At 54.3% G+C, this 25,833-nt stretch overlaps 10 protein-coding genes across 10 annotated transcripts; 4 read left to right on the forward strand and 6 right to left on the reverse strand.

The window, feature by feature from the left end:
- Positions 1–418: 418 nt before the first annotated feature.
- J4E86_004891 (uncharacterized protein) lies at positions 419–914 on the reverse strand (the record flags this gene model as incomplete). The annotated part of the gene is made up of 3 exons (XM_051445428.1): positions 419–496; positions 634–761; positions 812–914. The coding sequence occupies 3 exons, from the start codon at positions 912–914 to the stop codon at positions 419–421; spliced, it is 309 nt and encodes a 102-aa protein (XP_051303525.1).
- Positions 915–2,083: 1,169 nt separating this feature from the next.
- Positions 2,084–2,988, reverse strand: J4E86_004892 (uncharacterized protein; the record flags this gene model as incomplete). Its single annotated transcript, XM_051445429.1, has 2 exons — positions 2,084–2,391; positions 2,439–2,988. The coding sequence occupies 2 exons, from the start codon at positions 2,986–2,988 to the stop codon at positions 2,084–2,086; spliced, it is 858 nt and encodes a 285-aa protein (XP_051303526.1).
- Positions 2,989–4,087: 1,099 nt separating this feature from the next.
- On the forward strand, positions 4,088–5,285 carry J4E86_004893 (uncharacterized protein; the record flags this gene model as incomplete). Its single annotated transcript, XM_051445430.1, has 3 exons — positions 4,088–4,254; positions 4,337–4,997; positions 5,049–5,285. The coding sequence occupies 3 exons, from the start codon at positions 4,088–4,090 to the stop codon at positions 5,283–5,285; spliced, it is 1,065 nt and encodes a 354-aa protein (XP_051303527.1).
- A 641-nt stretch (positions 5,286–5,926) lies between these two features.
- On the forward strand, positions 5,927–7,719 carry J4E86_004894 (uncharacterized protein; the record flags this gene model as incomplete). Its single annotated transcript, XM_051445431.1, has 2 exons — positions 5,927–7,235; positions 7,289–7,719. The coding sequence occupies 2 exons, from the start codon at positions 5,927–5,929 to the stop codon at positions 7,717–7,719; spliced, it is 1,740 nt and encodes a 579-aa protein (XP_051303528.1).
- A 574-nt stretch (positions 7,720–8,293) lies between these two features.
- On the forward strand, positions 8,294–9,231 carry J4E86_004895 (uncharacterized protein; the record flags this gene model as incomplete). Its single annotated transcript, XM_051445432.1, has 2 exons — positions 8,294–8,527; positions 8,803–9,231. The coding sequence occupies 2 exons, from the start codon at positions 8,294–8,296 to the stop codon at positions 9,229–9,231; spliced, it is 663 nt and encodes a 220-aa protein (XP_051303529.1).
- Positions 9,232–9,374: 143 nt separating this feature from the next.
- Positions 9,375–10,192, reverse strand: J4E86_004896 (uncharacterized protein; the record flags this gene model as incomplete). The annotated part of the gene is made up of 2 exons (XM_051445433.1): positions 9,375–9,724; positions 10,027–10,192. 2 exons carry the CDS (start codon positions 10,190–10,192, stop codon positions 9,375–9,377), a joined length of 516 nt encoding a protein of 171 aa, XP_051303530.1.
- Positions 10,193–11,080: 888 nt separating this feature from the next.
- On the reverse strand, positions 11,081–13,388 carry J4E86_004897 (uncharacterized protein; the record flags this gene model as incomplete). The annotated part of the gene is made up of 3 exons (XM_051445434.1): positions 11,081–12,731; positions 12,865–13,097; positions 13,197–13,388. 3 exons carry the CDS (start codon positions 13,386–13,388, stop codon positions 11,081–11,083), a joined length of 2,076 nt encoding a protein of 691 aa, XP_051303531.1.
- A 3,669-nt stretch (positions 13,389–17,057) lies between these two features.
- UBC11 (Ubiquitin-conjugating enzyme E2 11) lies at positions 17,058–17,647 on the reverse strand (the record flags this gene model as incomplete). Its single annotated transcript, XM_051445435.1, has 3 exons — positions 17,058–17,166; positions 17,225–17,554; positions 17,616–17,647. The coding sequence occupies 3 exons, from the start codon at positions 17,645–17,647 to the stop codon at positions 17,058–17,060; spliced, it is 471 nt and encodes a 156-aa protein (XP_051303532.1).
- A 680-nt stretch (positions 17,648–18,327) lies between these two features.
- J4E86_004899 (uncharacterized protein) lies at positions 18,328–19,140 on the reverse strand (the record flags this gene model as incomplete). Its single annotated transcript, XM_051445436.1, has 2 exons — positions 18,328–18,894; positions 18,946–19,140. The coding sequence occupies 2 exons, from the start codon at positions 19,138–19,140 to the stop codon at positions 18,328–18,330; spliced, it is 762 nt and encodes a 253-aa protein (XP_051303533.1).
- Positions 19,141–22,378: 3,238 nt separating this feature from the next.
- J4E86_004900 (uncharacterized protein) lies at positions 22,379–24,193 on the forward strand (the record flags this gene model as incomplete). Its single annotated transcript, XM_051445437.1, has 7 exons — positions 22,379–22,614; positions 22,666–22,955; positions 23,008–23,139; positions 23,200–23,432; positions 23,480–23,901; positions 23,955–24,105; positions 24,158–24,193. 7 exons carry the CDS (start codon positions 22,379–22,381, stop codon positions 24,191–24,193), a joined length of 1,500 nt encoding a protein of 499 aa, XP_051303534.1.
- Between the last annotated feature and the right edge of the window lie 1,640 nt (positions 24,194–25,833).

Consider the following 25,833-nt stretch of genomic DNA (forward strand, 5'->3'; position numbering starts at 1 on the left):
TGATCGGAGGTGGGCTTAAAAAATCGACGGATTGTAGACGGTCCCTCCGTATAGCAAAGCTGTTACGATCTGAGCAAAGCATAAGCGAACCATTATAACCGAGAATACGGTGGTTGAGAAGATGACACGGTCGCGCCGACTCAATAGTCGAAGGTCCATGCAACCCACGGGTGCGCTAAGTGCGATGGACCAGAGGAACAACACTGGAAGCTTCTGCCACTGCCATGGCGTCTTAAAAAGCTCGTCTGCTAGGTAGAAAACGCTGGTCTTCACCGCCAAGGCTCTGGAACGTCCTGATGAAATCATGAGATGAACATAGAGGGCTTGAACCATCGCGTAAATCCGCTTCCCCTGATCCAGCTGGGGTTGCAACATCGGGTTTCTCGGATATATATTGGTAAGCCGCCGTAAGACGAAGTCAATCTGGTAGCACACGTTCGACATGTAGTACCAGGAGTTGACGGCCTTGACTGGAAACCTGATCCAGGCCGGAAGTCTATACCAGAACGGTTGGAGTGTGTACCAGAACGCCTGGAGTCGACCGAAGGCGAACATTGCCCAAACTTGTAGACGTATAAAGTAGTCCAGAAGGATACGCCAGAGGAAAACTTGAGTAGGAGGCTGAAACCATACTGCTCGGCAGATGGGACATTTGTCTCCATTCGGGGCGTCGATCATGTCTTCGAGGCAGACGTCTCCGAATACGTGATCGCAAGGCTGCACGCGCACAGCGCGATGATCTTCGTCGTATGGACCCCAACCTAAGAATATTAGTACATAGTTACACATCAAGGTAGGGGGAAGTACTTACAGAACGTGCACTTGTCTTCGTAGAATTTGTCGTTCTCGCCAGCGCGAACGACATTCTTCTCCAGGAAGGTCTTCTTCGTAACACCGAATAGCTTTTCGAACATGGTTGTTGTTTAGGTTGTGGGGTGAGTTTGGGAAGCTGTTGTAAGGGTCACGCGATTTTAAATAGTCGTGCAGATGTGTCGGTCTACCCCAATGTAGAGCAAAAATGACTGAAGGACAGGGCGCATTGTGGAATAACTCAAGTTGTTGGAGAGTGAAAGATGAGGTGAAATTGAGAGAACATTCACTCGTAATTACTGCGGCGACCCAGAGGCGACGAGCCAACCACATATCCAGCATTTCATACGACCAACACGTGAGGAGATACTCTACGAAAGAGAGAAGTATCGCAAGTCCAAGAACCTTGGTCGTGATCGCTGCGTATAGTACAGTTAAGAAAGCGAGAGGCGACCAATGGTGAAGTGTGAAGTGGCTGGTGTGAGCGCCACATCAAGCCGCCTACATCTGATGATCCAGACCCTGGAGTATTCCCCGGCATATCCCAAGATCCAACGACTGACCAAAGAAAGGTGATGACTGGAAACCATGGTCGGTAGGCACGGAGGAAAGACGCGGGCAGTCTCCATGTGGATCCGCGTCACGGGCGCATTTTAGCCGAGCACTAGCGCGCCGGCGCGCCAGCTACAAAACCCCGCCAAAAACTATTTCCTTGCTCCTCCAACGGCCTGCCTCGCCAACGCTGCGTTTCTTTGCACACCTACAGACACTCTTTCGAGAGCACGTCCTACCCTGCAAATGAGAAATTCGGAGTAATCTTCACTTTTTATCACGCTCACTTGTGGGCTGTACTGCTCGTAAGAGCCTGGCGTGACTCACGTCTGCATCCGGCATCAGAAAACTCAGGGCGCCAGAAAGCGCGACTTCCTTGCTTCGGCGGGAGGGAGTGTGGAACTGGTGTCCCTATGGGAGTCGGTGCGAAGATTGTGTGCTTTGATCCTTCGGGTGAGAGGTGACACTGTAGTACAATACGCAGCGTACTTGAGCTTGAGTAGCCTTTTGGGCGAAAGAGGGCACGGTATCATTCGATTCTGATTACTCTGGCGAGGCAGGCCGTTCACCTTTTTTTTCCTATGTAAGTGCGCTTTGCGCTGTCTCCTCTCGTTCGAGGATACTGCTAATAAAAGTTCATGCGAACCCAACGACACGAATCTAACGACGCGAAGCCTGGCGAGCACTGCGCGATTTCCCTCTCGCCTTCTGCCTGGAGCGCTTATTCCTGCGTCTCCGATGCCACGTCCTTCTCCAGCGCATACATGATGTCTGTCCGCAACGTATACTTAGTTCCCTTCACAACGTCATCGCCCGAGTGAATAAGGAAGCGATGCTGGAAGAGCAGGACGCGTCCAGCCTTTGGCATGACGTCTATACGGCTCTTCATACTGCTGTTGAAGAATGTAGTGGCGCCACCCTCGAGCTGTTTCTCCCCGCTCTTCGATACCGCGTCATTGAGGTAGAGATGCAGGGTGAAATAAGAGCGCTCGGTGCCGTCGGGCGTTTCGTAGGTCCCATCGCAATGCGCTGATCTAGTCAGCAGCTATAGTCGCAAGATGCAATGCAATACATACGTTTGAAATACTCCCCGCCGATGTACTTGAGATAGCGTCCACGTTCATTGAGTCTGGTCACCTTCCACGTCTCGCCCCGTCTCGCTGGGCCGTTGCCTGTGACGTCGACCCAGTTGTGCAATCGATGGATTTCAGGCACCGACGCCTCTATCCTCGCCCATAGCTTGGCCATGATCTCTTTGTTGTCCCAGATAATGCGCCCACACTTTCTGGTGTCCTCATACATAGCCTGCATGCCTCCACCAACGTTAACCAGGGCCCGTTCCCACTTGCCGTTTGTGGTCGCCTCGGCTGCTTGAACTAAAGTGTTGCACTCGTCTTCGGAGAGGACACCATCAAGTATGACAGCCCATGACTTTTCGTCTTCTAACAGGCCAGCCTTTTTGAAATCAATTTTGGACCTGGTCAAATTGGGCGCTGGGCCTTCGAGGAAACCATCGGGCAGTGTGTATGTGGAGGGCGGAGGGCTGGGCTGGACGGTTGTCCGACCTTCGCGGGTGCGAAGCAGGTCCTCCTTCAAGTCCGTGGGTAAGGTTCTGGCAGCTGCCATTGTTGATAGATAACGCACTGAAACTCGGAATGTGCGCAAAGGAAGCATGTCCTGAAATGAATTTTTGAATCAATGCGGACTATAAAGGCTGCGCCGGGCTGTGAACCAGCTGACTGCTGCCTGGAAGCCGTCGATCCATACGAGAGACATGGAGGCCACAAGGCGTCCATCGTGCATTTCCTGCATATTGCCCACAAGGAACGCGTGAAAGCTCTCAGGAGCGACTTCCTGCTCATCTTATGCCGTGGTCGCCCTGAAAGAAGAAAGCAGTAGCTCCATGACGCGGGTCCCTGGCGCGGCCACGGGACGATGATCGGCGAAAAGAAAGCACAGTAGCTGGGCAAGTGACTTCTAGAGATACGGCGGCCGCCTTCTGCGCTGTGTTCTCAACGTTCCACCTACCATGGGTGACAGCTGCCTTGTTACCTGTCCAGGTGGTGCTGGGTGCTGGGGTGGCAGGGACTGTCACGTGGAAAGGCAGTAGCTATTCGCGGCCCTTCTCGACCCTCACAGCCTCGCGTTTCAGGCACACGGGCTGCATCCGGGCTGCATCATCATCGTCACCGCGCACAACTGATCCACCAGCTCATCCACAGGACGCGAGTCGGACGCAGCACAGTGAAGGCAATTTCATGTGACCCGTTGCTTCTTATCGACACCAGTGCCGTCGTGCAGTGCGCGACCAAGCCCATCGCAAGCCACTGCCGCTGCCTCCCTGCTCCGCCAACCGTCGCGCCAAGCTAGAGGTGCCGACTTCACTCCTAATTTCCCGCTGCCACGCCAGCTTCACGACGCTCCGAGGCGCTGACGCGACGCCGCAAAGCTCAATTCCCCGCGACCTGACCACCGTCGCCCATTTCCCACCGTCTATCAACACGTCGACCCTGGCGTCGCGACCGGCCGGACCACCAGGCTCGCCGCCGTTCGCTCAGCAACCACAGCACTAGCAACGCAAACACACCGCCCGCCGCCAGCCTACGCCAGACCCTGCGTCTATCGTCTATCGTCTATCGTCTATCGATACCTGCCATTCTTCACCCACCAGCGACGATCGTCGCGCGCCTCTCGTTAACACCACATCTCCCGACTCACCGCAGTCATGTCGCACCCCCAGGATGCCGGCTCTCCGGTGCCTCCAGCCCACCGCAATCGATTCCCAACGCTCTTCGAAGTCCTTAGTAGGACAACCAGGCCACCGCTGGATCTCTTCTCCTTCTACATCTACATGCGCGACCAGCAGCGCTCTGTCGACTACTTGGACTTCTGGTAAGACAATCCCGTGTTCAGGCTCTGGGACCACGCTGACCACCAACAGGCTTGATGTATCGCAACATCTGCAGCTATGCAGGCTTTACGTCCGACGGTTACACAGGAGCATGATAGAAGAAACTCCTGATCTCGAGAAAAACAGTAGGCGTTCATCCTACATGTTGAACAACGCTGGAGAAGGCCCTTCTAACGAGAAAGGTGACAATCTGTCTGACCAGCGCTTGTCCGCCTTTCTTCGTTCCGACCGCGGCAGCCGCAACCACTCGCCACAAAACAGTCAGGGTAGCAATCAGAGCCGAGAGTTCCCGCGTCCAAGCCTGAACTTACTAGACACTCCGGGTGATTCCAGCTCACCCGGCCAGAACTCGTCCACTGATAACACTCAGCCTAGCAGAGAGGACCTGCGCGCGTCGGCAGAGAAGATTCTCTACACGTACTTGCTCCCTGGGTCCGAGCGGGAAATAATAATTCCCCAGAGTATCCTGACCGAGGTTCAAGAGGCCATAGAAGGGCCAGAGCAGCGTGCGGATCCCGAGCTCTTTGACAGTGCCAAAGACTACGTCTTCCAAGCCATGGAGCGCGACGCATACCCAGGTTTCTTGCAGAACAAGGGCCTCGGCAACCTTGTGCCCCAGAGCATGATGCTCCGTCTCATAGTAGGACTGATCAGCTTCTTTGCGGCCATGTGGACGTCGTTCATCCTTATATTCCTTGACAAGTCAAGAAGCACGCGCTGCTGGGTATGTCACCTTTCGGTTATAGGGTGGAGAATCAACTAATGTTCTGCACAGATCATCCTCCCATTCACTATCGCCATCTACCTCATCTTCACGCACCAGTACATGCTTGACCCAATCCTCGCCCTGGCTGGATTCAGCGAGTACACCTTCTTCGATTTCAACCGCATCAGGGAGCCATTCGTCAAGAAGACGCTGAACAGGCGCTCCATTACTGTCATGGTCATGTTCCTGGCTGTCACGGTAGCTGTCTGCTGCCTCTTCATCTTCGTTCCAGGCAAGCGCCTGTAAGCCAGTGCATCTGCGTGGCTTGTTTTGATACCACATGTAATGTTTGTTTATTCTTGGCGTTGTCAGAATGCGAAGCGCGGAGGGAATCAAGATCAGCGGGGACATGGAGAAGATACCCCCTCGCTTCGTCGCCATCCGACCTCCAGCAGGCTTTCCTTTGTTTTTGAACCGATGCTTGGATCGGCCATGTTCTGGTAATGGACGGCTGTTCTCTTTCTAGAGCATGGTGTTCAGGCGTTCTCTGTGAGACGATCAATAGCGAGTTCAACTGAGATATAACCCCAACAATTGATATTCATCGTTAGCAGCGCTCAAATGCCATGTGAAAGTAGTCAAGCGCGAGATGTATGCACCCCTGATTGACGTTTGGCGAGCCGTTAGGTGTGGAGTTGGTGCATGCACGCCAAGGCGCAATGACGTGAACCGCGGCCGGCTTTCACGACGTCGAGTTGCACTTCTACGTCCATTCTCGGCGAATGCGCGCATCGCCAGTCGCGCCCTGTATAGCTCTATCGGAACCACTCCCAGCACTCTATAGCCCAACGCTCTGATCTTCCAATCGCTCGCAATCGCGACGTCCGGCGTGCCAAACCTTCTTGCAGCTACAGGCACTAGCGGAGTGGATAGCAGCAACCAGCAAAATGAGCGGGCCAACAGCTAAGAGCAAGAGAGGGCCGACGGTGCTCATGACCGACAGCCGCGACGCTGCACCCCGAGCACCCCAACGACCCGGCGCAGGACAGCGACAGGCGACAGGCGCGCGCTTGATCTCGGTGGACAACATCCTGCAGTACGCCTCGGACATTCCCTCGCAGCAGCAGCGACGCGGCCCACCGGGCAACGCCAACCGCCCCATCATGCACACGCGCACGCCCAGCGGCCGCCATCCGCTCGATCCCAGACTCACTGGCCGCCTCATCCCCCAGCACATGCCCACGCGCTCCAGCAAGCTCAGCGAAAAGCTCGTCCTGCTGCCCGAGACGGAAGGCCAGGAGGAGGACGAGAAGGGCGACTTTGACGACGACGAGTACGAGGGCCCGCCCACCGACGAAGACCTCGCGCGACGGACCCCCAAGGGCGGCCCAAACGACAAGAGCTATGCCGAGCGCCTGCCCAAAGCGAAGCGGACGGACAAGCTCTCGCGCGTCACGGCCTACTGCACAGCCCAGGCCTATAAGATGAAGAGCACCGCTCAGTTCGTCAAGGACACCCATAATGCGCGCACCAAGCTGTACGACGACTGCCTCTACACCGTATACCACCTCCCGCTGCTGCCCGGGAACGATGGCTACCGGGTCCGCAGTAGCCCGGCGCTCAAGAGCCCAGGCGGAAAGACAGTGCTCGACGAAGAAATCGAGCGCAACGAGCAGCGCGATCACCACGAAGGCTACTTTGGCGACGAAGAGACATACTACGTGCGCGACGACCACGAGCTCGATCAGCCCTGGGACGGCATGCACGACCGCCGAGACTCGACCGAGAACTCCAGAATCGCCCCCAATGCGCTGACCTTTGGCGAGATGTTCGTCTTCTCGTACGGTGTCGTCGTTTTCTGGAACTTCACAGAGAAGCAGGAGAAGGACATCTTGGCCGACCTCACCTTCTCCGCCGTCGCTACCGGAATCAACATCGCAAGCCGACCCTTGGCCGAGTCCGACTTTGAGACGGAAGAGTTCCATTTCGAATACAACCCCGAGATCCAGCGTCCCCGCGTCTACAACGACATGATTACCCTCAAGAGCGGAGACCACATGATCAAGCTAGCCATGAGCCACGCCATCGCGCAGAGCACCAAGCTTAGTCTGTTTGAGGAGAGCATGAGCCGGACGATGCTTGCCGCGCAATACGTACCGAAGCGCTTAGCACTTACCGGAAAGTTGGGCATGAGGAGAACGGATGTAGTCAAGATGATTGGACAACTCTTCACCAGCCGTGTCGAGGTGAACCTGTGTACGTATTGAGCCACCTTCTCCCGACCTACCAATTACTAACCACTCTTCCAGCATCCAATATGCTCGACACCCCAAGCTTCTTTTGGGATTCTGAACCTACCCTCCACCCACTCTACACCGCCGTCCGCGAATACCTCGAGATCAAACCCCGCATCCAAGTTCTCAACGAGCGATGCCAGGTCTTCTTAGATCTGGGCGAGATCCTCTCCGACTCCATCAGCGACAAGAAGATGACCAAGATTACGTGGATCATCATCGTACTCATTGTCCTGAGTATCTGCATAACGTGTCTTGAGGTGCTGCTCCGGTTTGCTATTCTACAAAAGGGCAGGACTAACGTTCCTGTGGCTGGGGATTTGGAAATCAGGGCCGTGGACGGGCTAAAAGGAATGGGTCCGCCCTCGTATGCTGGCCCGGGTCTACTCGCTGCGAGGAGTTTGGTTTGGTTTGGCAGCGGGGTGAAGGGTCTGTTGGTTGGTTGAGTGCATGACGTGTGATGGGAAACAGAGGGGTAATACAGGTCACGAGGACATGCATCAAGTGGTTCTCCCACAGCCATCTATAAGAAGGCGCAGTGCTATTCGGTCGCGTTTTTATCATTATTATAGGCATCAGCGATGGGCGTTTCTGGTCGGCGCCAAGGGTGTGTTCTTTGGTTCTACAAACTCTAGACTGGGGATACGTGTAATTCTGAAGGGTCCAATTTCAGACAAAACGCATCATCACGCTCCTTTCCTCGTCCTCTCCTCTTCTCCGTCGTGATCCAGCACAGCGAATACGTGTAGTCTTTCAAGGGTCGGTTTCCAGACAAGACAAGTCATCCACGTCTACCTGTCATGTTCACCCCTCGTCCATCGTCATCAAGACTCCCTTTCATCCCTGGACTGTATATTTCCAATAGCCTCCATGCCAGACTGAATACATCATGAAATCCTGTCCCCTATTTTACCGTTCCAAGTATGGTGATAGAATGCCCCCATTTATATTCCACATCTCCCTCCCAGCAACTTGATCCTCCATCTTCCCATCCATATTCCCACCAGCCACCAGCCAATCATGAAGTTCAACACCCCCCTTCTCAACCTCCTCAGCATAAGCGCCATCCTCATCCCCGATGCCTCCGCCCACAAAGACAAGAAGAAAGCCGCCGCAGAACTCGAGAAAGACATGACGGCGCACACCCTGGAGGCCAAGGCCGTGAACTACATGGTCTTTGTCGAGCCTCTCTGGCATTTCATGGACATGTGGCATGATCATGAGGCCTTATACGGTGTTACGGGTCTGGACTGGGTGACAGATGCCTGTACAGGTGTTGATGACAGGCCGTTTAAGTGGGACTGTGAGTTAGCCGGTAGAATCGAGAGAGGATTCTAGACCTAACGTCATGTAGTCAAACCAGCGTGTATTCGACATGACTTTGCGTATCGAAACTTCAAGCGCCAGGGGAGGCTAGGTCATGTGAGTTACCCCTTCCTTCTTTCCTACAACCCCGCGCTGGTTCTTGCTCTCTTTCTTCCTTCTATGCCAATCTACAAGAGCCACGATCTAATCAAACCACACAACAGCAAGCCCGCAAGAAGATCGACAAGAACTTCAAGGAGGACATGTACGATCAATGCAGGAAGGAAAAGCACAAACATTTATGCCGTATCGGTGCGAAGATCTACTATGCCGGTGTGAGGGTTATGGGGAGGAGGGATTTGGTTGAGCCGGAGAAGATTGTGATGCATGCGACTGGAATCGCCAACGCTACCGCCGAGGATACTGCTGCCATCGCTGCCATTACCGTCGACTCGCATGCTGATATCAGTGTTGAAGAGAGGGCTCAGAAGGTGTTTGAGGCTTGGATTGCGGAGCTGCGTGCGCATCCCGAGGTGCTGATGGAGATGACCGAGAGGGACTTGGAGAATGTGGAGATGGCGCTTGATGAGGGGATCGAGGACATCGAGAAAGGTGATGAGGTACAGGAAGAGATGGCTGCTGTTTTTCTCTGATGAGATTTGCGAGCTATTGGGACAGCACAAGTATATCCGCTGTGTCATGGTCCAAGAGATCTCTGTATCTCCATCCATGTACGATATCTACCATTTAGTAGTACCAATAGCAATACCACCCCATCTACCCCACCCTTATACTTCTACTCCTTATCCACAGCAAAAGCCTTCAAATCATCCATCGCCACACCCTTCAACGCCTTCTCGTTCGTCGCCTTGAGCACAACCTTCGGCACCTTCTTATCATCCATGCCCGTCCTCGCATCAAACGCCTCCTTCCACCTGCTCACACAAAGACACCACTTGCAGCCATCCGTCAGCCCCACTTGGCGCAAGTCGTTGCCCCGCGCGGCAGAGAAGTCGAGGAACTCTTTCGATACTACACCCGCGATGGCGTGGTTGCCGGCGTCCGAGGCGGGCACTTCGCAGTAGCCTGAGCGCGTGAAGCCGGTTAGGGGCTGTGTCGAGTGCAGCGCGAGGGGTTGCTTGAAGACTGTGGTGTGTTAGCCGTGGTGGGTTGGTGATGGGGGTCCTTGTATATGTCTGGCATGGACATGCCACCTGCTCATTATCAAATCGCAAACACCCGTCGCAGTGCGTGAACGACGTTGAGACTGCGAAACGCGTGCCTGAAGATCCCGAGTCCGCGACGAAACTGTTTCATGCAAATGAACACAGGATCGGGATGTCGCGTAACCGTTTGGCTGGATCCCGAACGTTGAGACTTGAGACGACCAATGCGGGATCCCGATGTCTTGTCTCCTCTTATCCATTGAACCATGTGATCTTACGTACCGTTTAGAGACATAGTGCCAGCTTCTTCCCGTTGCTTTTCCCCGTGATTCTGAATTGGCGCTCTTTCCCACTTAATCTGCACGTCGTGAACGTGAGCGTATTCGCGTTTCGGAGCTGTTCGTGCTGAACGTGTAAAGTTGGAGAGGAGATTGCGTAGTAAGCGCATGAGTGGTTAAGTGGCAGGAGCACGCGCGGTTATTAACGTGCACACAATGGTTGACGGCTTGACGGGTGGTGGTGTGCTCAAGATGGCGTCAAGAGAGCGTTAGAGCGGAGGTTTAGCGCGTAGGGCTGAATGGATGACGTTTGGCAGGGGGGTAGCTGCCGCAGATCTCGAGAGCTGCGCGATCGGCTGTTGCACCATCGTGGGCCGCGGCTGGGATCTGGGCGTTGGGCGTCTTTGCCGGGGAGCGGGCCTAGGAGCGGCGATCGGCGCGACGATCTAGACTGTGATGCCATCGCAGCTATAGATGAGTGCTTTTGATCTATTGTCCCTAATATTGGTCTTCGGGGTCTTGACGTGCTGGATGTGGTATTGATGCAGGCTGCGGCATCCATAGATTTACCCAGCATGTGGCGTGAGCGGACTTCAGGCAGTGTATAGGCACCACCAAGTGATCGGCATGTCTGGACAGAGTTCACACGGAGGTTTATTCATGTTGAGAAAGGTTGCATCATCTGGGATGGTATTGATTTGAAGTGATTGAAACAGAGCTACTGCGCCATGCAATTGTTCGTAGATGATCCTTTTCTGTAACCGACAGCATTAAGATATCATCGCAGTCGTGGATGTAGAGAGCGATCGTGGGCGACACGTATTGATGAATAAGGAAAGTAAAAAGTATACAAAAACACCGTATCCCAAATGCATCCGTGACCGGTCTTGCCATCCAAACGCCGCCAGTAGGAAAGATCCCAAACACCTTTTTGTGGGTATGCAATTCGCTGCCATCCTTATGAGATCGGTAGGCCGTGGGTATATATGCAGGTTGTAATGTAGTAAGTCGTATGCGCACTAAGCGCAGCGTCGTGAGTGACGGATAGTGTGTGGTGCTCAACGGTGCACGGCACCCGCCTTGATCTCTCTCTTCATTTCCTCGAGCTTCTTGTGCATCTTCAGGAGGTCGTTCCTCTGCGCCTCAGTCGGGGGCTTCTCCGCCTCCGTCAGCTGCCAGTACAGCTCCTCGTACTTCTTATAGTACTTCTGGAACCTCTGCGAGAGTTCGACTGTCTGTCGGAAGCTCAAGTTGGGCATGGAGGGTGAGGTGGTCGATGTGGAGGAGGCGCCTGGGGATGCGCGTGGGTTGTTGTGGTGGTAGCGCGAGGCGAGGCCGGTGTCGATGTTAGCGACCTTGCGGACCTTGGGCGCAGTGGTGGGAGTGTTGGAGGAGGAAGAGTCGTCCGACTTGCGCTTCAAGGAGCTAGTACTGGAAGGCGTAGAGCCGTTGGCCTTGCCGTTGGTGTGGGAGGGGGTGTGAGTGGGGGTTGCGCGGTCGCCACTGGGCTTCTTCACAGCCAGGTTGTGGTTGTGAATGTCGCTGTCGATGTCGTTCGCCTTGCGCTTGAGCGAGCGGTCAGAGTTACCACCGGACTTGGCGGGCGATGGAGCTGCCGCGAGTGCCTTGTGGACTGGGTGCGAGTCCTCGAAGTCGCTGGCATTGACAGGCGGCGAGGCGGACAGCGGCGAGGGATTCTTCGGCTTGGTGTTGATGGGCATAGTGGGCTTGAAGGGCCGGTTGGCGGGGCGGTCTCGCTGGGAATCGCGGCCACTCATCTTGGGTTTTGCGCGTGAGTTGGTGGTGCCTTCTGAAGCGGGGGCTTTCTTGTTGCGTATCTTGGAGGCGTCGGCGGCAGGTGTATTGGATTTGGAAGGTGCGACGGGGCGAGGAGTTGAGCTTGAAGGCGTCGAAGAGGCTGGGGCTGTTGCTATTGTGGGCTGCTCCTCCTTCACCTCTTTCACGCTCACTTCTTTCGCGGCCGCAGCTGCCTTCTCACGGGCCAAGTACTTCTCCTTCATGGACGACTTCGGCTTGATCTCTACTTCCTTGGCGGCCTTGGGCTTCTTCTCAACTGCAGGCTTCTCCGCAGCCTTCTTCGTGACCGTCTTCTTCTTGGTGAGATCAGATATCTTGTGCATTGGGGTGCTGGCTTTGGGCTTAGCTTCCGGCGCCTTCACCGTCGAACGCGACAAGCATATGCCTTGGCCTCTCTGGTCACGGGGCAGCAGGATCTGCCAGAGCTTGTCGTCCTTTGCCAGCCGCTGGCGGTCGAACGACTTGATGGCGCCATCAATGGCTTGCTGCCGGTCCTCAGCGCTCTGGTAGGGAAACTTGAACGGATTCACTTCACGGAACGACTTGTCCGTCAGCTGCCACTTGTCGGCGTCGGCAGTGGAGCGCTTGGCTATCTTGGGCAGGACATCTCGTATGTTGGCCAGCGACGTCCTGCAGGTGGCGGCGAGAGAGGCCTCGGTGGCGGGCTCCCGTGCAAGGAGGTGGATGATGGGCACTCGGAGCGCGCTGACGATCACGTCATGGCTGTTGCTCGGCTGCGAGGTAGGCGCCCGCTTGTGCATGGGCGACGACGACGCGCTGAGCGATGGCGAGCCTAGCATGGAAGGAGCGAGGTGCGATGCCTTGAAGCCCGTCGACGGGAAGCGGCGATGGGCTGGTGTGCGCCCGGGAGCAGCATCGCCGACAATGGTCCTGCAGCAATCTTTGTCAGTCCTGGTATACACAACTGGGTCTCATCATGGCAATCATCCGCGACAGGGGTGCTCGAGTCTCTCGACTTGATGCCAGAGATCGTGGGCAGCCATGGGATACCGGGGAGGCATACTTGTTGGCTTCCTTGAACTCTGATATCGCAGCCATGTTACTCCGTAGCTGCTCCAGCGCCGAGTCTACGCCTGCCGTCACGTCCTCCGCCTTGTGCACCATCAGACTGTGGTTGATCATGCCCGCGAACTCGAGGCTGTCCGGGCTGCCAGTCCCGCTGGACTTGTACAATTCGTATCGGTGGAGCTCGCTGCTGCTCTGCAGCATGTGCGTCTTGTCGCCATACTTGAGTTGCTGTTGTTGTGGTTAGCCCAGCTCGTGCCAGCCCCCATTCCGGGTCGAACCACCCAGGAACACCTAGGTAGCAACACAACACCAAGCGTGCACACATACTGGAGTCCGTCCGAAGATTATCTGCGGTGATTTTCCGCTCCTGACACTGGCCAGGAGCTCGTCGACAATGTCCTGGGTAATGTCCACCTGCATGGCCTGCACAGGCGGTCGTCTGTCGTCCTTAAGTCCGGCGTCGCTATCCGGAGCCCCGACAAGGGCTATGCCGCCCGGGGGGAGCAGCGAGGTCGCCATGTTGGTATTGTTGGCGTCTATGGAATCAAAGAGGCGGAACGAGGTGTGAAGCTCGCACCCGGATGTTGCTAGGAGAGGCAATGCATGGAGAGAGCACCCAGGCACTGAGCGAAGAGCAAGCAGTGCAGTCGGGTCCGAGGCAGAGACCCGTCACAGACGTCTCTGGCGTTTGGGTGAGGCGTTGGTAGGCTCGAGGAGGACGGAGGAACGAACAAAGGACGCTGCTCGGAGGACCGTCAGACAGGTCAGACTGTCACTGTCATAGCGCGCCCGGAATCCAGCGAGCAAGCGTGCACGGATATCAAGGTACGATGCTGAAACGATTGGTTGTCACGCACAGGATCAACGGCTGGGAGAACCAGACAATGTTGCTATAACGATGCAGTGTATTCACACGCAAAAGTGAAGGGTAGTGAGCTGGACGGAGGCCGAGCGAGTTGCGGTGTTGGGCCAGCACACATGCCTGAGAAGGCGGTGGTGCCGACAAGGGCGGTCGAGGCATAGCACGATTACGCTTCAGGGTGCCAAATCCAGCGGCGGCCCGCTTGCAAGGTACCTCGTGCTACCTCAATCTGTGGCCACTGCAAGGCATTGCCATTCACGCCCACTGGTCCCATTTCGTTTTATTAAAACAGCATGCTCGTCACGGTACGATGCCATCATCACAGCATGCAAAAAGCGTAGAGCGACAGCTTTTGACTCGGGACTCGATCTCCAGTGCTGCGCCATATTCCAACACGCTGACCAGAGCTGCACGGTGTGCTGAGTCTGGCAAGCCTGGGCGGGTCCACCATCACTCGTGGCAGAACTGCGGGCAGCAAATGGCCTGCGTTTAAAAACGACGGGCGCGGAATTTGGGAGCCGGGTGCGCCAGGCAGGGTCGGGTATGTGCTGTACCTGTTTCGAATCCAAGCTGCCCTGTCCGTGTTTGAGACCACAGCAAGGCCATGCTTCACGTTGGCCTGCAGTTACCTCTCCAGTATTGTCAGTGAGGCTTTCTCCATCCCCCAGGGCGCATCGCCTGACCAGAAAGATTCCTCACGGTCTGAGGCTTTCGGTTGGGGGCATCGCGTCACCCGCGCTGTCATCCGGCGCGGCGGGTTCGGTGCTGGTTAGATCAGCTTCATCGGGAGGCGCCATGACAGGGTCATCCAAGCCCGACCTATTTTGGTGCCTGCGGAACCCTCCACCGAGAGTGGGGAGCTTGCTTCCTCGAACGACTCACCTGTGGGAGCTATGGTGGAACTCTGCAAATACCAGCAGCTCTCCAAGCTTTCATCAGTGTCTCGAAGCGACTACATAATTCATCGCTGATTTCGTTGCGCTTCAAAGTTTTCATGCGAGTCATGCCACTTCCTCCAACCCCCCACCTCTAGCAGTCAGCCACACTCATGGACTACGACGAACCATTTGACCAGGCGTACGTCGGCAAGCAGGGCTGCTTCTATGATTCGTAGAATATCATCGGCTGCAGCGTCAGGCGGTATGGTGGAGACTAAATCAGAGACTAGAAGCCATCCACGTCGGAACTTCGCGTCCGGTTCGACGGCCAGCAACAATAACCGAATGCGTGAACGAACATGTTACTCAACATGTGCATGAGTAACGACGGCTGCAGGTAGACGAGCAGCGTGTGTTCGTGGTTGCTTCTGACCATCCCGAGCACCTGCAGCGAGACCAACGCTGACCTGCATATACAGTCCGTATCGCTCGCCAGTGTTGCCCATCCACTGTATCTAACAAACATTGCCAGCAAGCCATGCGAACAGCTGATGTCAAAGATCAACATCGATCAGCCGTCACTCCCGACCTCATCGGGTCTGCAGAGCGTCTTCCAATTTGGAGACCTTCCGTGTTCTGGAAGGCATCCGAGGTATAATATCTGCACCCCTGACCCCGTCTTTTGGCGATATTGCATTGCAAGGCCATGGCGGGGTACGTAGATGAGGTACCACAAGCTGCCGTCACAAGATCATCAAATCTCCATGGAAAGTGAGCACAACGATGTCAGTGCTATTACTTTTCGATGGGTTCGCCCCTCGTTCGTGCAACGTTTGTGTCGAAAAGCAACGCTGCAAACTTGAGATCGAGACTGCATATCGCGATCCAGCCCTAAACTTGCCTCGCCTTTGTCCAGCAACTTTCTGGGTCTGCAATGACTGCACCGGCAACTGGGGTAATTGAGTATTCGCCTCCCGCTTAATTCGTGCTACCCGATCAAACCGGGCGTGTTCATCATGATCGGATTTTATCCTTGACGAATGAGGCTGATACCCACTCTGCATGGAGACTTTGCTTTTCTCCGCGATTCTGCGGTACTGAAAGCCGCACATCAGTACACAACGTTGATCTAGAACTACCCCTATACTATGCAAATGTCATTAACATTGGAAAGCAAGTCCGAGCAAAAACATTCTTCACGAACACTACGTCAGCACCGTTACGGATGACCCTCCTGTCACATCACAAGAGGTCCGCATCATTTCCTCGCTACGCGCGCGACGCAATACGAGGCTTCGGGAGATTGGGCGCCGGACAGAGTGGCTCCCACATGGCTGGCCACGCATCCAATGTCCGTAATTGATTGTGGTAAACCTAGAATATTAAGTCTGCCTCAACAGCCGCTGCGGAAATAGTAGCGTCGCACTCAGACCTTCCCATTGCGCATCCCCGATCCGAAGGGCTTCCCAGCCTCCCAGCCACAGCACACCACCACCTCAGAAACGCCGTCATGCATAACGCCATGACCCAGAACCCATCTAATCTCCATTTAGAAGTTCATAACGCGTCGCATGGCTTTGTAATCTCAACTCGTACATTGTCAGTCCGCCATGTACGTCGTCACTAACCTGACTTGCGCAGCCGGCCTAGTTTCAGTTGTCTAGAAAGTCTAGAAAACTTGGAAGAAGCAAAATCGTGGATTGCGTGCCCTGATCGGCGAGGCGCGCGGTGATCAACTGATGTGCAGGTCGGTCAGGCCCTGGGGGACGGCGCTGGGCGCGTGGGCGTGGGCGCAAGTGCAGACTCCGAAGGTGCGGCGTGACCCCGGTCTTCGATCCCGCGTTGAGCGGCAGTGGCGTGGGGCAAGGCGATCGCGCTGCTGAGTCCACCTGTGTTGGGCGACACCGCCATGTTTTTGCGCACACGAGCAGTAGATGATGGTTTGTGTCTGTCCTATTCTCGTGATGCATCTTTTACTCTAATGAGGTTTGTACGTTTTGTCGTACACTGAGGGGATGGCTGGGTAAGTTGGTGTTGGTGGGATAAGCAGCCACCGATGGCATGGCACTGCAACATCACTCAACAGAACAAAGGCATCAAGAAGGCATGTTGTGAAACAGAGATTTGTCGTAGGTATTCGTAAGTCCTGAGATCGCAACGCCACAAGGCATCAAAGTCGAGTTACTGTGACTATCCTTTGACACTATCCAACGCCGTCGCAATGCGAACCAATATAAAGCGCCGAATGCAACTCCATGCCGAAGCCAAAAGTCAACCCAGCATATCAATCCTGCTTGTTATCCCAGGTGATGTCAAGAAATCGACTAAGACCTAACGCCCCGCTGAAGATGCGCAACAAACTGTGCCGTCAAGCAGCATGCCGGGCCGATTGTCAGACGCACCGAGCCGCGAGACACTGTCAGATCCAAGTAGATGAGGCGAAGGCGCTCACGCGTCCAGGTCTTCGGGAGCCTTGTGGCGGGCGAGGACAAGGCGCTTGTACTCGGCGGGGTCCTTGTCCCAGAGCTCTGCGGCCTGGCCGTTGAGAGGGCTTGAGCTATTCCATGTCAGTACGTCGTTGTTTACGCTTGTTCAAAGACAAGTCTTTGACTCACTTGTTCGGCTCGCCCAACAAGCTCTGCAGACTCAGCAAGACAGTGGTGATGTTGTAGATGGCGCTCCACTTGTCCTTGAGGATGTCGAGACAGATGCGGCCTGAGAAGTCGACATTGGGGTGGTAGATAGGGGTCTTGTAGAGGACGGTCGGCGGCATGTAGGGGTAGTTGTTGGAGAAGTCCATGGACAGCTTGAAGACGAGGTCGGCGTAGGGGGTGTCGGCCGGGCCGTCGATGGTGGCAGTCCAGACAGTCATGTTCTCGTCATCGGGGAACGCGGTGATGCCAGGGGTGGGCTTGGTCATGATGTCCATAAGCTCCTTTTGCAGACTGAGAGAGTGTTAGTGGCAGGTCCATAGATGATGGAGTGCGTGGATGAAGGGGGACGAACCGCGCTGCGATGTTGGCGTTTGCACCGCTCATTTTGTCTATATCGAAGTTGAAGACGAGACTTTTGGTGTAGTTGCGTTGCAAGTCTGCAAAATCTACCACGGAGTCGCGAGTCGCAGCGGGGCAAATGGTGTTCTGATCGCAGAGGGATTAGCAAAGCACCGGGACCGTCCGGTAGTGTGAAAGAGACAAGAGGCTGGCGTGAATTCGGCTTCTTTGGTGCTGGTGTGCGCGGGGATAGGAGGGTGCGTGGGACGGTGTGGCTAATGCAGGCACGGCGTGGATTTGATGTTGTGTTGATTTCCCTGCGTCTGCCCGGCAACGAGGCCCCGACACGTGCACATCCCTGCACGCGTTTCCCCGCTCACCGTCGATCGCCCTCGTCCAATCAGAGCGCGCGAGGTTTGCGTTCACTGACACAACGCTTGTGTTTCAACACGTCTCGTCATAAAGGTATATGGCGGTGAGTAGTGCTCTTTGTATCATACGCCTACCGATTTGTACTAGAAGAAAACGCTGCAGCTCCGATGCAATGAGAATCAATGCTTCCAGTGAAGGCAGTGGCCAAGATCGTCTGCATACCGGCGAAACGTCGTCTTAAAACCGGTGGTTAATAGTACTTGTGCAGCCATCTAGTGGTATCAAGCATACTGGTGTAGACGATTGGAATACCAATGTTATTCGCCCTGTTTCCGACCAGCACCTGGGTAGCATCAGTCCTCATCCAAACCTTTAACCCTCTGTTCTTCCACAAGTCTCCTTTCCAAGCTACATCTCAGCACCCTCTTGTCCTTGCCTATCCCTTGCTCCTTCAAACAATCATCTTCCCGATCCCAGTACACAGCCCAACCATATCCCCCCTTCTCCTCTTCCACGGCAACAAGGCATTCCTCTCCATCCAACGTGAGCCCCTGCTCATCCTCTGTCCAGTCCCAAGGCCCGACTGTATGCTTCTTCGCTTCAACACGCGGTCCATAGCGTAATTCGCGCGTCGTCTTGTTGGCATAAAGCCAATTGAGTTTGGGCTTCGTGGGTTTCGAAGGCGCTTTGTTGGAGGGCGTGGGAGATGGCGTGGATGGTGCAGATGAAGCGGGCGATGGAGGTGGTGAAGGTGGCACAGTACTGACGAGGCCTAGCACTGGCGCTGCAGGCATTGGGCGATGCGGTAGTTCTGATGATGGGAACGGTAGATAGAAACCGGTAAATGGATGTGGTAGTTGCTCATCGTTCGGACCGGGCTTTGGTAGTCCTGTTTCCGGATCTTTGGGCCAAAGCCGTATCTACACACTGGTCAGCCTGTCCAAAGAAACAAGTAGATTCGTCGCATATACCTTGCCATCTTTCAGTACTACGAGAGCGCCGTCCACCTCGTCCCTCTTCCGACTCTTCGCGTCACAGAATACGTCTAGGTAGAACTCTTCTTGGCGCTCATCGCTTTCTGCTTCTTCGTCTAGCAGCCGCTGTTGGTGTACCGCTTCGTTGGCGCCAATGGAGATGGGAATGCCGGCTAGCGTCAGTGCGTACATTGTGTTGTTCAAGTAGGTAGACGGTTAATGAGAGTGGGTATCGCATGAGCGACGTGATCAACGCGCGTGGGAGACATGCTGTGGAATGCTGTAAACAGGATGTAGGGCAGCGCAAGCTGGGATGCTGAGGTGGAGTTCGGCACGATGTTGTCATAGTGGGACGGCTCGCCTTCGGCTAAAGTTGCCTTGCCCGACCCAATCCCCTCATGCGATATGGGCAGCCATCACCAATTTGCTCAGGCATCACCTATCGCCTTATGTGTCGCTTGACTTCCTTTCAGATACTCAGGTTAGCGATGTGCCGTCTGCAAAAGGCTGCACAGGATTGCATTCGATGGTTGATGCCCGTAGATTTTCTCATCCGATTTTGCCAGCATTATTTGCTCTTAATACTGCGACAACTGAATGTTGATCATACGACTTTATTCTTTCTAATTGCCAAGATTCTACGATTTATCTTTATCGATAATCAAGGTTGTTACAGACTGTTGATGCCGTAACAGAGGCTGTGCAGACACATATCCTCTCTTACTGTCTGCTTATGTGACAATAGAATACCTCGAGTGGACGATGTGCCCGGTATTGTTGCGATGGATTTTCCGCGAGGAGTGTGCGGAATCCAGGAAAGTGAGAGTGACCACATACTAGACGTCGCTACTGTGTTGCCCCGAGGACCACCGAAAACAGAATTAGCAGACCTATAATGTATCAATCGCGAGCAGCGTCTCTTCCGGGGGTAGCTACGGTCTCATCATGCCGCATACTTCATGTAGTAACTTCGAGCACCTCACCTCCAGTTCGCAGTGCGCAGCATCTGTCGTTATTGCCTCCCGATGCCTTCAGCTGTAGAGGGCGAGATAACGGCGAAATCAAGTGTACCGTACTTGTCTCATCAGGTTTTGACCTGTAATTGGAAGACCAGGATCAGAAAGGAAATTGTGCGGTCTATTTCGAGTGAACGGTTGCCGGAGAGAAATGGATGCCAAAGCCACCGAGAGGCCTGGGGGATTGTTGATTCATCGTAGTTGCAAAATTTGCGGGACCGGTACATATTGAGTCGAGAATGGTAGGAACAGCGAGGCCATGGCCACATAGCATTACTTACTTCAAACGTCGTCACATGCGAGAGCTGTTACGCGTAATAAGAGACTGAAGAAAGCTTGCTTCAGCGATCTTGCGCCTTCATCATGCGAAGCGAAGCCGAATCTTTTTCTTGCCAATGTCCAAGCCTATCTATTTGCCTACTGCAACTTTTGTGGCTTGTGTCGATGTGTATGGCGTTCCTTGGCCGTTGGATCTGACGGCGCGTTGCCTCGGAACTTGTTTGGTTCCAAGCCAGCTCATTGGTAGAACCGCGCGCTTCCAATATCGATGGTGTAAATGCGGTCCTTGAAACTGTGTTCATGTTCAGGTGCCTCGCGGGAAGTGTTGAGATGCCACGCGGTGATATCGTAAATGCCTCGGTTCTTTTCATGCATGCGCCGCGATTGGAGACAGCATACGAGTTACCAAGGTGTGGTGGTGTTGAGGACTTAGGAGCCACACAACATTGTGGTCGCGGCACGCCTGATGGATGCATCTACAAAGCTGAGATCTCAGTGTCGTTGGCTTAGAAAGTCGAATCCATGATTGCCTCGGTCATTTGAGTAGGAACTCAACGCTGATTGGAGAGTTTACTGGGAAGCCAGAGTCTTGGGAAGGTTACCGATTAGGCTCCCAAGCACCGGGTTACTATGCAACGATCGCCGTGTTCCGAACTCCTGGTTATGGGTGCATGAGATCTGGTTCCCAATGAATGATGAACCGGTATGGAAAGGAAGAAACGCGTGTCGTAGATACAGGAAAACTAGAATTTCTAGGTGCGTAGCATATCCTCTCAATCTACAACCATGATTGGGGTTTATACCTTCAATAAGCATCCAGGTCGAACAATTAACAAGAACATCCCTTACTTTAATCATAGACACGAAGGTGAAACGAACTGGTGCAGAGCGTAGATACCGAGTGGTGTAATCATGCCACGTCTGTGATGCTGTGCACCCGTAGACACATGCACAGCATCCCTTGCTGTCGGGCCTAGCGACGGATACTGAAGGAGTCACAAGCGAGCGCTTGTGATGATGGCAGGTTCGGGACAAGATTGGTGGAGCCTATTGGTCTAGACTAGAGGCACTGTCAATTAGCGAGTCGATGTGTTGAAGGTTTCGCTTTCGGTTGTAGAGCATTACATGCGGCGTCGTTTCCTCGCCAAAGCCCCACACATTCACGGCTTTGTAATACAGTACCGGATTTGATGTCCCTGCAAAAGCTGGAGCAGTTCTGCTGAGCTGATACAATGTGAGACTCTGGATTCGCGCCGCAGTCCAAGCCGCTGGCTACCGGGTCTTCCGCGGAGGTAGGCGTGCCGCAAGCGTCTGCAAAGGAAATCTTCCTCAGCGTCAAGCATCGCGAGAATGATCAGAATGACGCCGACAACAGCCTGCCAAGGCGCCGGAGGCTTGGAACGGGATATCAGTGCCAATGCCCCAAGCTTCAATGCGGCTCGAACCACACACGCCGCAAAGCAGTTCGGAGCAGTCTCCCACCTGGGGCAAGTCTGAAAGGTGGAATGTGTTCATGTGGAGTTCCTCTAGCATCAGGAACGTGCCCGCTTACCCCGCGCGTGTCGTTGAAACGTGGTGACGCTGATCGCTTGGTAGCTGGGTCGCACAACGTGAGGTCGAACAAAGAAAAGCACGCCAGTCGGGCCATGCCGAATCTTCAGCTCTCGTCCCTAGAAGTAGCTTTGCCATGGCGGACGATAAGAACGGGCGGCCGGCTGGTGGGAAGGCTTCGCTCGCAGGTCATCTGGCGTGTCAGTGGATCCGGAAGCCACGGCGGTTTTCGCTAGCATGCGGGGTCTCCACACGCCAAGCCTCTCCCCAGCTTTCATCGCCTTCGCGTTTTCGCTCCTTCCCGCGGGTGGACTGCTTTGCTGCTGATGGCGTCGTATCGTCCTCGATGAGTATCCACACGCTGGATGAATGAGTGGTGAATCCCCGAGCCTCGGTACTTTGCCTGCGGGATGCCTTCCCAACACGCCCACTTCACTTGGCAGCGTCCAGGCGGGGAGGCAAACGGCAGGTGCTTTTTGACATATAACGCGTCTATCGTGTGCGACTTCCGTGCTCCTACCCGGACAACCCACCTTCACCACCTACTGCCCTAGAGGTCAACACCTACACTACGCGCCCCAACAATGGCCAACCAAGTGGCTGTTATGCGTGACGACGACGCGTTCGAGAAGAGGCCCGTCTCTCTTAGGGAGAATGTCGACGGCTCCCAGGACGGCTCCGGCTACGAGTGCGAGTTCAGCGACCGCGAGCAGAAGAAAATCATTCATCGCATCGACCGACGCCTCGTCGTAACCGTGGGAGTGCTCTACTGCATCAGTCTGATGGACCGTACCAACCTTAGTGCCGCTGCCATAGCTGGGTTCGTGAACGACACGTGAATTCGCGCGTCCTCAAGACTAACGGCAAGTAGCATGACCGTTGACCTCAAACTCGGTCTCCTAGAGGGCTCAATTTCACGCTACTCCATCGTCACCATCGTATTCTTCGCGTCCTACATCGTCTTCCAACCCCCGGCAACCGTCATCTGTCGTTATCTCGGACCTCGCAATTTCCTATCGGCTATCGTTGTGCTGTGGGGCGGTGTCATGATTGGCATGGGCTTTGCCGATACTTACGGTACCATGTCCGCGCTACGAGTCATCCTGGGAGTCCTAGAAGCTGGCTTTTTCCCGAGCTGTGTCTACTTGCTGTCCACCTGGTGTAAGCGCATGCCGATCCTTGGATCGCCGCAATTTGCTAAGACCCCTCTCAGATACCCGATTTGATATTGGAAAGCGATACTCATGCTTCTACATCCTTGGAAGTTTGGCATCTGCCTGCGCCGGTATCCTCGCTTACGGCTTGATGCAACTGAAGGGACAGCAGGGCCTGAACGGTTGGCGCTGTAAGTCATCGCCCGGTTACGCCTTGATGCGACTCTGCTGACGTTGCATCTTCCAATTAGGGATCTTCATCATCGAAGGCGCGCTCACATGCTTCCTTGGTATCGTCGGTTACTGGGCTCTGGTTGATTTCCCGGACAAGGCGCATAAGTCGTGGAACTTCCTGACTGAGCGTGAAGCCATGTTCATCATCGACCGCGTCAACAGGGATCGTGGTGATGCTAGGCCAGAGCCATGGTCCATGGCCAAGTTCTTCAAGGGTGGTGCTGACATCAAAATCTGGGGTTTCGCTCTGGTACGCCCCAAGATTTCCAATGATCCCCCATTCGCTGACGGGTATAGATATTCTTCAACACCACCACAGTCACATACGCACTGGCATACTTCCTGCCCATCATCCTAACATTGAACATGGGTTTCAGCACCGGCGCTGCCCAGTGCCTCGTTGCTCCTCCTTACGCTTTTGCTGCCATCGTCATGTACACCACCGGCTGGCTTGGAGACAAATACCACCTTCGCGGACCCATCATTCTGTTCAATATGGTTCTCTGCCTTGTCGGTCTGCCCATCATGGGTTTCCATTCCAATCCGAACGTCAGGTACTTCGGCGTCTTCTTGACCACCGCTGGCGCAAATAGCAACATCCCCGCGACGATGTCATACCAGGCGAACAACATCAGAGGCCAGTGGAAGCGCGCGTTCTGTTCTGCCATCTTGGTCGGCATGGGTGGTGTTGGTGGTATCGCTGGAGGTCTCGTTTTCAGGTATGTATCTGCAAACTGCATTCCATCGACCGTGCCATTCTAATGCCGAGTAGGGAACAAGACAAGCCCGGATACGAGCCAGGACTGTACGCCTGCATTGCGTGCTGCCTGCTCACAATCGTCATTGTCATCCTCATAACACTGAGATCCTGGAGCTTGAACAAGCGTGCGGATCGTGGTGAGCTCGAACTGGAGTACAATGATGTATGTCTTCTCAACCTTGTACTCAAGTGGCAACATATTAACGTACGCACAGGATGGCGACCAGAAGGGCTTCAGGTATACTTACTAGAGCTGCATCAACCGGATCATCAAAGCATTGATGGTTCTGTACGAATTCGAGATGCCACACCCGACGATCGTCTTCTTCTCACGGATTCTTCTCCGGCTTTAGAAAGCATCTCGATATTAATGAACTCATGCCCCATTGTTCACTACCTTGGATAATTTTTCTCGAGGATAGATATGTGCAACGTGAATGTGAAAAGATCTTGGACCGGGTAGCTGTACACGTCGTGCGTGCATAACCAGGCTGCTGTTATATGGTGTTTGGACAGCCTCGGGATCAGTAATCATGTTCTTCTAAGTATTCAAGTACGCGTCACTCGCTCTTCTTGACGCGACTTTATGCGCTGCCGAAACAATCGTCATGAAGGCGTTAGATGGCGAAATGTGCGAACGCGCTTCTTATCTGGCACGTCTGGGTATGTTGGTGGCACAATTTTTGCGTCTTGGCACGTGCACGCCTGTCAGATTTCAATTTGAAATCCAGGGTCTTACTGGACGCTGAACACGTCAAAGCACACAGCTCGCATTTCAATAGAGCATATAGGCTAAGTGGTGTTCAGCTCGCTCCCTATAGCCGGCTTCACCTCCTAGGGACAGCTCACAGTCTTCCAGAGTCCTCCTTCGAGCTGTATGAAACATTCACTATTGCTGCCACCGAAATCACCGCTCACAAACACTTTGCGCAAATTTAGCAGAGGCCACAAGATCTCGTAGAGGGCGAAACGAACCTACTAATACAGCAGCATACGCAGCAGTGGCAGCGAAAACTTCTGCTCGTCCTGCGTTCGTGCAAAGCCTCACACTCAGTGCAAATAGCAATGTGTATACGGCTATGAGCCCCAGCTTTGCGTTTGGGTTGCTAAGAAAGTAGAGACTAACAATCGCGCCGACTAGCAAAACTGCAGCGAGCACCATGCTTATCGCAGCCACAACCTGTGCGACGAGTGTGTCATTATATCTGATTGATCTGTCGAGTTCCTCGCGTGGTGAATGTTTGGTGAAGAGCCAGTGGTTCCTCAGCGAACGAGACAGGTAATCTTGGTTGGAGGGCTTCTGGAGAGCCACCAGGTCTTGTGTATCTTCCAAAAACTTGCTCGCGCGACCAAATATCAGCTTCTTCGAGGACACCGGCATGTTTCGAATCGCAGTTCCGTTAAGATAGTCCGTATAGGTGGTCAAGATTCGTTGACTGGGTTTACCGAGTTGGGCGACTTGAGCGCGCAAGGTCAGCGCTTCGTCTGGCCAATGAATCAGCATGAAGCCTAAGATGTCACGAAGCGACCAACAGTATTCTTTCAATAACACCTGCAATTCTTTGAGCTTTAATTGAAGCTGCAATGCGAGGCTGTTGGAACCGGGTATCGCCCTTTCGCACAAAACTTCCCACCGCTGAAGCGACCGGCGGGTGTCCAGATCGGCTGACTGCCTGATCTCAGATTCTAGACCTTCGATCTCATCTTCGAGTGTCACCATCTGACATTGCAGCGACAATATGTTGCGCGCTGCAAGTACCCCGAATTTGCGAAACACAAGCGGCTCATCGTCAGGATCTCGAGCGATCCATTTGGCTAGCGATGGATAGCCATTTCTGACGTCTGCGAGATCGATACCAAGAGGCGAGGTAGACGGGGCCATGATATTGTG

The sequence above is a fragment of the Alternaria arbusti genome (assembly GCF_024043155.1).
Source record: "Alternaria arbusti strain BMP 1465 chromosome Unknown scaffold_5, whole genome shotgun sequence".
NCBI lineage: Eukaryota > Fungi > Ascomycota > Dothideomycetes > Pleosporales > Pleosporaceae > Alternaria > Alternaria arbusti.